Below are 13246 nucleotides of genomic sequence, written 5' to 3' on the forward strand. Positions count from 1 at the left end.
GGTAAGGTCCCAGACCCAGCTGCGGGGGTAGAAGACCTCCCAAACCATCGTAAGGCATACGTAAAGATAATGAAGGGTCCCAGACCCAGCTGTTGGGGTAGAACACATTCAAAACAATCGTAAGGTATACATACATATGTAAGTTGCTTCTCGAAATACCGCGTCTGATTCCCTAACCGGGAGTCTGGATATTATCAAACCATGATGTGAAACACTTCAGATGTCAAACACGAATTAACGGAGTCTAGCGGTAAATGTGAGGACATGATATACCAGCAAATACTGACTACAAAAAAAGGTATGGTATCTATATTCACCAGGGGAAAAAAATGAATATTCAGAGCACAAGAATTACCGTTTAATCAGGATAATACGAATATAACGGTATTAAAGCCTGTGTCTGTTAAAGAAGAGGAGTGATTTAGTGGCGTTTGTCATGTAAATTGATGTTAATAGCATTCTGCATTGTGAGCTCCGATCTAGCACAAACCTGGTGAAATTATACAAATGGGCACTCACACACACACACACACACACACACACACACACACACACACATATACATGTACACAATGTATGTATGATAGAGAGAGAGAGAGAGAGAGAGAGAGAGAGAGAGAGAGAGAGAGAGAGAGAGAGAGAGAGAGAGAGTGTGTGTGTGTGTGTGTGTGTGTGTACGAGCATATTCCGACAGCCTCTACGCATACAATCAGCAGCAACTCCTCCTCTTATCTATCTAATCTTATCCGTGTTATCGTAACGACCCAACGGTGAATGCTAACCCTCTCCTCTCTACCCACACGTCGCATGAGGTAGTGCTCGCTCGCTGCCTTAACCTACTACGTTTCTGACTGTTGCTATAGCGTCTCCACCCGCTCTCGTTCCTCCTCCTGTGTGTGGATCAGAACCACCACCTCTGTGACACACGTAACTAGAGTTTCCCATCCCGTTTGCCTCTGTTTAAAGTCCATCTTGGACGCCTTCCCTCTGTTGGTCGCGTCTGATTTCCATGATTACCATCTGTGTGTTGCAGGGGGAGAGAGAGAGAGAGAGTGAGTTTTACACTCGCGTCGCCCCCGTCTTCGTAAACTTGTTAGTACATATAAGGCCTTTACTCCAATGTCTGTATGTACACACACACACACACACACACACACACACACACACACACACACACACACACACTAGCCTACGCCACGTACTATTCACTATGACGCAGCCCCGGTGAAATTACCCGCGTAACAATGATTAACGAAGTAATCACCATGATCATCGTTACTCTTACGTCACTCTTCACATATAATCGTCGTACACTTTGACTCGTTATAATCACCAGTGTATTATTACTCGCTACCCTTCTCTTCGCCGTGATGATCATCATCGTTGGTAAGTTTATCAGCGGGTGAGGAGGGAAGTGCGAGTGAAGGAGTGCGTATAGGAGACGAGTGGAGGAGTGGGTATAGGAGACGAGTGGAGGAGTGGCTAGGGAAGACGAGTGATGGACTGGGTATAGGTGACTAGTGGAGGACTGCTTATAGGTGACGAATGCTTCTCGTGTTGTGAGGTGTGTGAGGTGTGTTGTGAGAGGTGAGTTGTGAGAGGTGAGGGCCTCATGTGAGGGGGTCTCTCGTGAGTAGTGCGCCACAACACCTCTGAAAGGGGGGGGTGGGTCAGCGTGCGTCATGCGAACCTCTCGTGACGAATGACTAACTGCATTGCTATTTGGAGATCAATTATCAGATATACATATAATCTTTTTTGTGTGTGTGTGTGTCAGCCAGCAGTCTCTCTCTCTCTCTCTCTCTCTCTCTCTCTCTCTCTCTCTCTCTCTCTCTCTCTCTCTCTCTCTCTCACTAGCACTTAACCGTCGTTCGTGCTACTTTTGCTGTTGTTCTTCGACCCATTCTGCGGCCTGGCCGCCTTTACTTACTACGTGTTGTTACGAAACATGAAGGAATGTTGCCCAGGATCACTCCCGAAGGAGATCTATAGCTCCCCCTGGCTGTTGCTGGATCATGAGTCCTCTTCTTGACCATAACTTCCGATGCGAGAACAGTCTCAGAGAGAGGATCCAGTCGAAGCAGCAGCTACGTGACCTGGTGTAACATTTTTCCTTTTCATCTTCACCTAATTCGAAAGAGGGATGGAAGGATCATTGGTGATGTACCTGATGATGGCAGAGCTACAAGACTGGACCCTTTAGCTCGCCCTTCCTCTTGTGGCGTCGTCTTCTTCCCATAGGTTGAATCCGGAGGGAGTCATGACTACCGCTATGTCAATAAGCACGAGAGAAGTTACTGTATATGAGCTGGAAATAAGCCAGAAATGAGATTGAAACGTATGACAGCCTGTTTCATGATGAATCAAATTCCCTGGTTTCACCTTGATAAGTATTCTGAGGTTTCTAGTCATAAGTTTATACATTCAAACGTCTTAAATGCAATCATTAGGAGGGTTGAAACTGCTGTGATAGATTCAAAGACGCGTCGAGACCCGGGTTTCAAGGAGCAGGAGCAGGAGGAGGAGGAGGATGCAATCCTTTTAGTTCCTCTAACAGATGATAAGTCACTGGCTGTACTGCGATCCATTGCCTTGGCTTCCCTCACTCCTGAGGAGATAAAGAGCCACAACCAGGGGAAGTGTTGTCATCCTTCGATTAGGCTGGACGATGAGGCAAGCAAGACAAGGGTGACGTAAGGTCTTACGAAACCTTTTGTGGCATGTCCTGTGTTGTAGTATACAGTACCTCGGTGGCAAAGCTTAACTGAACGTTGAACACTTCCAGACGCATTTTATGAGTATGAACTTCAGCTTTGAAAGCTTGAAGACTCTTTTTTTTTTGTTTGCTGTTGTTCCCTGAGCTTTAGTGAGCCATTTCCCCACTGCGAGATGTGAGTTTTGAGTACCTCGTCTGTGACCTTCTTTGCTGAGCCACCAGGAGTCTCTGACGTCATGTTCAGCCGCGTGAATTGGCTGAAGTTATTCTGCCTGAAGTAGTTATTTTTACTCTATAGGTTTTCAAGCTGGAGGTCATAATACAGGCAGAAGATCCGGTGAATCAGTTCCTATTAGCACCAAGGATACTCGAAGTGTCTGATTTGAAACGCAGAAGTTGCGACACAGATTTGCAAACGTCTTTTCCTTCACCTCTGATCAGGTCTTCGCAAATCGCCTGCCTCATCCACCGACCTCTGCTTGAGTGACTGACGATGGAGACGACTTTACGAAGGTGGTGGTCGACGCGTCCTCGTCTTCATCACATTTCAGGTTTCCGTTCGGGCCCCAGTGACTCGACGCGCAGGTCACCACGGTGAACCACACACTGATATCTTATCTCAGGAGGCATTATCAACGCCTCCGCCTTGTGAGTCAGTCGACCTTATGGATCCTGCTTTGTCGGTGATCAACACATAGGGGCACCACCGGCAGCATTCCAAATCTACTTCTTCTACGGAGATTAGCCTAACCTAACCTGACCTAACCTGACCTGACCTGATCTAATCTGACCTGACCTAACCTGATCTAACCTAATCTGATCTAACCTAACCTGATCTAACCAAACCTGATCTAACCTAACTTAACCTAAACCTAACCTAACCTGACCTGACCTAACCTAACCTAACTTGAACTAACCAAACCTAACTTAACCTAACCAAACCTAACTTGACCTAACGACTTAACAACCTAATTTAGCCTAACCTTAATCTAACCTAATCTAATAATGCAGAGAGGTTTAACAGGGCACTCAACAAGTACCTACAAAGTGTACCAGAACAGCCAAGTTGTTGGGGTTATGTGGGCCTCTGAGGGATGCTGCATCCAACAGCTTGGTCGACCATCGACCCAACCCAACAGCCTGGGCTCAGCCCGGGGCTATGGGGGTACAAGCAAACCCCCGAAGACTTCACCAGTTATCATGTCTATGTCCGTCTTCGTTTACTTCATCGGTTGCTCTGTTCTCCGGCGGTGAGTCAACAGTTCTATATCGACTCTCGAGTTAACAACGAACGTTAAGCGAGAGCCATCTATCCGCAGACGGCGTAAACTCAAGCAGGGTTGCCACTGCCTCGTGCCAAGCAATCAGCCAACCTTTTTATCTTTTCTTTTTTTTTCATTTTTATCTTTCACGTTCGAGGCTTCAGTCATAGACAAAATTCCACACCAAGGCCGAGATTTATTGAAATACAGAGAGGTTAATGGAAGGGGAAAAGAAGAAACAAGGGAAGGTATTTACGAATATTGGAGGAAGTGAAAAAAAAAAAACCTGTCGTTTTAAAATGAGGCAGGTCATAGTTGTTGGGAAAGACACAGAAAGGATAGAAAGTTCCAAAGCTTCGAGGTGCGGGGAAAGAAACAGATAACAAAACGGCCCACCCTTGAGTTGCCGATGGCCACACAATAATCATGTGACGCAGCAAGTTGCCGAGTATTGCGTGGTCTGGCTGGTGGTGGGGGGCACACAAGCAGCCAGTTCTCGGGAGCAAAAACCAAAGTAATGCTTAACTTTGTTACTGTTTTTCTTCCTCAAGTTACAGCTCGTGGGACTCTAAACAAAAGCCGAACCTCCTGGGCTGTTATCTGTGAACAAAAGCCGAACTCCCTGGGCTGAAAAGTTTCAAAATCCCCCGAAATGAAAGCATCTGTCTTTTTTGCACATAACCCACCACCTGGCACTTCCGTATCCGCTTTTTTCAACGATCATGAAATACAGAAAGAACGAGAATGATGGGGACTCAAGCTCTCATCATCTCCATGTGCGTTTCATTCAAGCCGTAAGACATTAACGCGAGTGCTTTCACACACACACACACACACACACACATCACCGGAAAAGAATTAGGAGCTTGCAACAAGGAGGGAGGGGGTAATATTCCTATCTGCCAGCCCAACCCAGGACCCGTAGTGGGACATGAAATAGCCTCTGAGTGCTCTCCCACGGGAGACATTTTCAGGGTTGTGATGACGATACGCGAGTGAATATAATGGCCCTTATGACGCACGCACGCACGGGCGGAAATGGCCTTTTCCTCCTCCCTCCCCCCCCCCCCCCCCCCCCACCGACAATCTCCGGTTTTAATAATAATTTCCTCAACTCGACGTGATTTGAAGTTTATCGCCAGCGCCCTGTTGTTATCGCCGGCGGAGAGGAGAGAGAGAGAGAGAGAGAGAGAGAGAGAGAGAGAGAGAGAGAGAGAGAGAGAGAGAGAGAGAGAGAGAGAGCATATATGCATTCACGACTGCTGCACGAACGGAAGGCAAAGAAACTTCAATGATATTCCAAACGCATATCATTTTCTTCTTTTTTCTGGGTTGCTGCAGAATGATAAAAAAAAAGCAGGTCGGAGCGCCGCTCTTGTCTCGATATCAATATAAGGGGGTAAGGCGATCACTCCCTCGCTCATAACCCACTCATCATCTTCCCCTTTTGGAGTGGAGTCTGATGATGATGGTGGGGCATTGGACAGCAGTACGAGATGACCCGCGTCTCTTTAGATTTTGAGATTCACCTTAAAATTCCATAGCTTGTCATGAGGGCGATGGATACGTGAGCGTGTCTGGATGAGGGAGTCTTTGCGACGTGGGTAAAGGGGAGGTCACATGAAGTTCTTCCTCATTACCAGTGTCTCCCATCATGGTTAGGCCTCAATGAGTTGTGAGGCTGTACACTATACTACCCCCCCCACTCCTTTTTCTTCTTCCCCTACCATACCCCACGACACTAACCCCCTCCCCCTTCACTCATTAGAGCTATTACGATTATTCTAAATATTTCTCTTTAAACTCTTACTTCAGCATAAGTCTTTGACTGCCTACCTACCCCCTACGTCTCTCCCTCCATCCAGCTCCCTCCCCCGCACCCCACCCTCCTCCACCTCCTGACAAGAACCACTTCTGGTCATTAGCGCATGACAGGTGGGGTGGATACCCGGCATGACAGGCTGGTCATGGGACTGTCAAGGGAGCTATTACAAACTGCGTCATGAAAATATTTGATAAAAGAATGTGTTGTGTGTGTGTGTGTGTGTGTGTGTGTGTGTGTGTGTGTGTGTGGAGGATTTAACTTGAGGTTAACGTCACTCCCGCATCACATTCTCTTTTAAACTAATTCGTTTTCTCTCTTCTTTCCAGGATGTGGAGCTGGGGAAGGTGAGGAACACTTGTACGTGTACAGTACGTGTGTGTGTTGAGTCACGCCATCATCCTGGGTTTAAACATGACCAGCCTCCAGCTTACACACACACACACACACACAAACACACACGTGCACGCAAAGAACGGATCGGCAGAAATCCTGGTTGTAAAAGTCGGTCCACAGTTAACCCAGCTGTTCATCAACACCAACGGGTTAGATTAGGATATATATATATATTGTTGAATCAGAATAATATACTGTCATTTCTGTATGACTTACAGACTCACGAGTACGCCCGAGATGACGGTATAAGACCCCTCATATATATCATATACCGATATATCATGTTGGTCACATATCCCTCAATATAATCCAATGTCCATGAATATTTTTTTTTTTCTTTTAGCCTCATGCACATGTGATAATACAGAACGAGTCGAGATTCATCCATGAGATACTACAGAACGAGTCGAGATTCATCCATTTTCTATTCATGTTTACAACCGATTTTTTAATCCCATGACCGCAGTGACGTCCTCATGAACTCAGTCGGGTGACACATCACCTCGGCCAGTGTCATGATCAGCCCTTGGAGGAAACCGACTACTGCTGCCCTCCAGTCTCCTCCTGTAGGGTGAGGGAGGCGCACTGCCGGCCCCAGTCTCTGCTCCCATGGGCAGCGCGACCACCAGGACAGGCACGGCTCGGCCCGACCCCTGCCAAAGAGGGAGAGGAGGCGAGAAGACGAGTGGTGGTCTTGGGTGGGGCACGGACCCCCCCCCCCCGTGCTGATCACACACACACACACACACACACACACACACACACACCCTAACGGCCATTGTCCTCATATCCGGCCACCACTCAGACCCTCGAGTACTCTCGAGACCGGTCGTCACCGCCACCTTTAGCTGCTCCTTGTGCCTCTTTCAACCTCTCTCTCCTCCCCCCTTCCTCATCCCACCCTCCTAACCCCTTCCTCATCCTCGCCACTTCGGGAATAATAATTACAATCCCTCCCACCACCACCACCACCCCAGGATTATTCAAAGCAGGAGACAATAGATACTCGTAAGAAAACACTCCCTGGTCGAGAGGTTCATTGTGTGGCCAGTACTCCCGCCATGGGAAAAAAAAAAACATTTAAATGTTGTCCTGAAGACACGAGACACCAACGTTACGTAAAGGAGCTACACAAGTCCCTCCTGAAGAAGGAGGAGGAGGAGGAGGAGGTGGTAGAGGTGACTTCCGATGATGGTTCGTGGGAGACGAAGGCCCCCTGCGCCCCGTAGGTGTAAACTGTTTACATTATACGATTAGTGTCTGATCTCACAGCCAGTGGCGAACTTCCTTTTCTCCTCTCTCTCTCTCTCTCTCTCTCTCTCTCTCTCTCTCTCTCTGATCACACACACACATACACACGCACGGGGGCACCATCTTATTCGCCCGCGATGCATCAAGTAATTGGTCTCTCTCCCATAACTTCGGCAGAGGAAAGTTTCCTGGTTACTGGTGGTGTTTGTCTGGATAAGCGCGGGAGGAGGAGGAGGGGCGGCCACTTGGGGCCCTTGTCATATATCGCGAGGATATACGGCATTGAGCCGACAGTATTATGATTAGCCAAGTAACAATTTCATTTGTCTCGTATACTTCCTCACTGATCTCGAATATATATATATATATATATATATATATATATATATATATATATATATATATATATATATATATATATATATATATATATCCTAGTCCTAAACTGGGTACATGTTTTATCGACCAGTTGGCAGGGGAGTGTGAACAGCTGGGTTAACTGTGGACCATCTGTTCATCCTTGCCAAGAGGCTGGTCGAAAAAATGCGTCCCTGGCTTATGTATAACCATACAACCCATGTAGACTGACAAGTGTAACGAGCCCATTGATTAATCACCTTGAATCGCCACTGCATCTGGCACACAAGACTACGTTTCCGTCGTGATGATAAGGCCATGAGTGATGAGGCAGGAGCTTGGGTAAGGCATGCCAACGATAGCGTACTGGAAGACTGACGTAAGAAACCTTCCCCTACCTCCTCCTCTCTCATAGCAACTGCCTTGCTTAATTGCCTCTGCTCCTCAGGTCGTGTTTAACCTAAGAGGATCCTGGGGAATCACATGCCACCTTGTTAAAGGAATGTGAGAAAAATATTTACCCCGGGTCTGACTGATGCGCGAAGAAAAAACATGTATTCTTAAAAGTGGAATCCCTCAGTCAGTACAGTCCAGGAACTCTGGACTCTTCGGGGTACTGGAATGTCTTGTGAGTGTCACTGCAGTATAATCCTGGAACTCTGGACTCTTTGGGGTACTGGAATGTCTTGTGAGTGTCACTGCAGTACAATCCAGGAACTCTGGTCTGGACTCTTTGCGGTACTGAAATGTCTCGCGATTGTCACTGCAACACAGTCCAGTTGCCCTGGACCCTTTGAGGCGCTGGAATGTCTTGCAACCGTCACTGCAACACAGCCCAGTTGCCCCTGGACTCTTTGAGGCGCTGGAATGTCTTGCAACCGTCACTGCAACACAGTCCAGTTGCCCTGGACCCTTTGAGGCGCTGGAATGTCTTGCAACCGTCACGGCAGCACAGTCCAGTTCCCCCGGACTCTTTGAGGTACCGGAACGTCTAGCGTCTGGACTCCACCTTGCCTCGCGACACTATAGATCCTGATACCTTCCGAGAGGGAGGAGTGACATCTGGCCTTTTAACAAGGGCGGGAGGGAATAAACATTAGGTGGGGAGGTGACCTCCGGGAGAGTAATGTGGGCTGGCGTTCTCCTCGTCCGTCCACTCTCCCCCTTACAAACGGCGGACGTGCCAGATAAGAATAAATGGCCCATTTGTTTTTGTGGCCGATATTGGTCACGAGGGGGACTTGAGATGTAGGGGGGATGGAAGGGAGAGGCTAAAGGGGATGGGGTGGGGTGGTCAGTGACATGGTGGGTAGCAGGAAGAGGGGCGGCCCGACGGGGCTTAGAGAGAGAGAGAGAGAGAGAGAGAGAGAGAGAGAGAGAGAGAGAGAGAGAGAGAGAGAGAGAACTATGTCTGTAACATGCTGGTTGGAGGGGGAGAGGGGGTTGCTGGGAGTCGAGGCGAGACACACCCTGGTTAGACAAGCACTGTAAGGTCTCTCTCTCTCTCTCTCTCTCTCTCTCTCTCTCTCTCTCTCTCTCTCTCTCTCTCTCTCTCCTCGGAGATAAGATATGATCCAGAAAGTTTTTGGATTTTACGAGAGGTGGTTAGGTTCCTGCAAGGCAAGTGACTTACAGAAGATATAAAGCAAATTATCTGATGTGGTGGGAACTGAAGGAGGGCATTATACCTCAAATATACAGATAGATAGAGAGATAAACAGATAGCTAGATAGATAGATAAAGATAAATGGATAAATATATAGATAAATAGATAGATAGATAGGTAGATAGACAGACAGATAGATAAGTAGATAGATAAAGACAGATAGACAGATAGACAGACAAACATATATAGATAGATATAGATAGATAGACAAACAGATAGACAGATATAGATAGATAGATACATCAATAGATAGATAGATACCACCATAAAGGCTTTCATGCCAGCAGTAACAAGGATCGTCACCAGCAATCTACTTTGAAAAAACCAACACCTCCACCAGCTCTTGGTAGTTTAGGCATCCTTCCACTTCTGTATCTTTCCTGTATGATTTCCTGGACTTCGTGTCTCCTCCTCTCCCCCGATTCTATTCCATCTATTCCTAGGTCCATCCAGCCGGGGGGGTGTCTTCTTCCTCCTCCGGATCAGTAACCCAGTGCAACGCTGCTACATCCTTCAATCCATTCTCTCTAAAAGTCCTGGTCATCTCAGATTAGCTTGTTCACTTCCTATCGTTAGTCGTATAAACGTCCAGATCATCTCAGATTAGCTTGTTCACTTCCTATCGTTAGTCGTATTACATGTTCCGTGCTTTCTCTTTCGTTTCGAGGTCTGTTAAGCTCTGATGTGTCCAGGATTTATCTTACCAGCCTCATTCATCTCTTCGCCGGAGGTGTTTGTGTACTCTGCATCAATGTGGGTTCATGTCCGTATATTTTCTGCTCCATTATGTTAATGTTGGCTACGGATGAGGCTTACGGGCCACAAAAGAACAAGCGATGCACGAATTATGCTGGGGGGAGAGACACAGAGGGAAGATGGAACACGAAGATTGGTGAGTATTCATGGTATTTTAGATCTTCAGGAATACAGAGATAAAATAAATATCAGCTCAAAGAAACACACACACACACACACACACACACACACACACACACACACACACACACACATATGGTGGAAAGGATCACAATTTTGCGCGTCATCAAGTATATTCCGACGAGTCCACGGGGAAAATGAAATACGATAAGTTCCCAAGTGCACTTTCGTGTATCAATCACATCATCAGGAGAGACACAAGAGAGAAATATAACAGTCAGTTGATATACAACGAAGAGACGTAGCTAGGACGCCACTCGGTAAACACGTGATGGTCCTTGGACTCATAGGAAGACACACACACACACACACACACACACACACACACACACACACACACACACACATATATATATATATATATATATATATATATATATATATATATATATATATATATATATATATATATATATATATATATCACATGTGATGCGCATAATCTCGCCAGGTTAGGTTCAGGTGGGAAGGTCAAGTAAGAAATGTGATCACCAGCCAGGGGTCAAAGGCTCTGGTGACCCAAGGCATTATGTTTTTTTTGTGACCACAGGCGAGAGTCGGGTCATGACCTGGCCCACAAAACGTGCACAGTGACATACATTCTTTTTTTTAGATAATGAAAGGATCGGAATCTGGACACTTCTAGGCAAACGGGACACTGAAAATCTCTAGAGGCAAGAGTCTTACGGGAACAACGATAGCACAGAGTACAGACGTAGCTCTGCAAGACCTCGAGAGAGAGAGAGAGAGAGAGAGAGAGAGAGAGAGAGAGAGAGAGAGAGAGAGAGAGAGAGAGAGAGAGAGCGCCCGCGCGCAGGACAATCATGGAACACCCCCAGGTTCTCACGGAGGAGGGAGAGAGAGGGGTGTGTGTGTCTCTCTCTGGACCACTTGAGAGGAAGGTTCCAGCCAGGGCACACAATAAACAACACCCACCCCCATCTTATCTAATTCCTTCCCCCAAGAACCAACAGGCAACACCATCGCGCGCCAGCCACACCGCGAGCCTGCTCGACGGTAAATAAACAAGGCAGGAAAATGATGTTTGCGGCGAATGTCTCCCTCCGTCTCCTCTCTCTCTCTCTCTCTCTCTCTCTCTCTCTCTCTCTCTCTCTCTCTCTCTCTCTCTCTGTCACTAGCACATCAGGAAACCTACACAACCTACCTGAACGCTTTCTAACCCCGCCATATTCTTAACTGTAACCTTCGTCTGTGTGGTTCCTCTTCCTCGCTACGTTGGAGAGGAATGTCACTAGGATCCTACACAGATGAGACTTAAGATTACACCTCTCATACTCAGCGGAACCTGAGGAAGAGATCGGAGATGTCTGTACCTCACATTTCAAGGCGCCTTTCAGTAAATGCCTCGTGTAAAGGTTTGTGTGACGAGTTTTGTGTGGAGTTGCATCTCTTTTATCTTTCGCGTGTCATTGGAGTTCATTTAAAGTTTTCCCGTCTCTTCCTCTCCCTTCCCATTACCCCTCCAGGGGACAAATTGATGGAGCCAGAGAGACGGCACACACACACACACACACACACACACACACACACACACACACACTAGCACTCCCGAAACTCATCCCCTCTCCTTCAAACTTCAGATCCCGCCCTCATCTACCATCCCCTCAGCCACCCTACATCTAACCCCACTTTCCTCCCTTCCTTCCTCCCATTTCCACCCCCCCCCTCCCCACTGTCACCCTCTCCTTCCTCCAGGCCTCAAGTGGAGTGTGGTGTGTGTGTGTGTGTGTGTGTGTGTGTGTGTGTGTGTGTGTGTGTGTGTGTGTGTGTGTGTGTGGGACCCGAGGGAACACTTCTCATACCGTCGGCTGTGGGACTCACAATCTCTCTCTCTCTCTCTCTCTCTCTCTCTCTCTCTCTCTCTCTCTCTCTCTCTCTCTCTCTCTCTCTCTCTCTCTCTCTCTCGGAGTCGACACCCTCCTGGCACGACAGGCGGGGGGGATGGGAGAGACTCTGCAAGACACAACCTCTGAAATCCAAATGTGAGGCGACAACGAACACCTTCAAACATCCGGGGCCAAGCTTGGCGAGGCTCCTCGACCCTTGCACTGCCATGGAGAGAAACACCCTGGGATGCACAACAGTGAAGAGGGCCTGGCTGTGGGAGAGGGGGAGGCCTCCGTGCGGGCCGGTGGGCTGTGGCTTCCATCAGCCTGGTCGACCAAAGGACCCCCACCTCAACAACCTGGGCTCAGCCAGGGCTGTGGAGGAGGTAGGTAGAAGACCCCTCGAAGACCTCACCAGATAGTCCCCACCTCGTTATCAGATGCAGAAAGAAGGGGACTCCCACCGTCATCCTGGGTTACGTAAGGCCACGCACTACGACAGCTCTGGACTTCCAGCCACCTCGTGAAGGGACCTCCCCACAGCTCTAGACTTCCAGCCACCTCGTGAAGGGACCTCCCCACAGCTCTGGACTTCCAGCCACTTCGTGAAGGAACCTCCCCACAGCTCTGGACTTCCAGCCACCTCGGGAAGGAACCTCCCCACAGCTCTGGACTTCCAGCCACCTCGTGAAGGGACCTCCCCACAGCTCTGGACTTCCAGCCACCTCGTGAAGGGACCTCCCCACAGCTCTGGACTTCCAGCCACCTCGTGAAGGGACCTCCCCACAGCTCTGGACTTCCAGCCACCTCGTGAAGGAACCTCCCCACAGCTCTGGACTTCCAGCGTCGAAGCATCAACGACCAGCAACTCTCCTTCTCCTCCTCCTCCCTCCTCCTCTTTCCAGCCCGAACAACCGCATCATTCCAGTCTCAATGATCGAAGTCATCAAGTTCATTCATCTAGAGTTTTTCCAGTTTCTGCAACCGCTCTTT

The 13246-nt window shown here is 48.2% G+C and overlaps 1 protein-coding gene across 1 annotated transcript in view; it reads left to right on the forward strand.

Moving 5' to 3' along the window:
• Nucleotides 1-13246, forward strand: part of LOC139765611 (DE-cadherin-like) — a 309000-nt gene that overhangs the window by 181253 nt on the left and 114501 nt on the right. Inside the window, 1 exon segment of the mRNA XM_071693268.1 lies at nucleotides 6130-6147. Within this exon segment, the coding sequence (XP_071549369.1) occupies nucleotides 6130-6147 (18 nt within the window).

This window comes from Panulirus ornatus, chromosome 4 (genome assembly GCF_036320965.1).
Source record: "Panulirus ornatus isolate Po-2019 chromosome 4, ASM3632096v1, whole genome shotgun sequence".
Taxonomy (NCBI): Eukaryota; Metazoa; Arthropoda; class Malacostraca; order Decapoda; family Palinuridae; genus Panulirus; species Panulirus ornatus.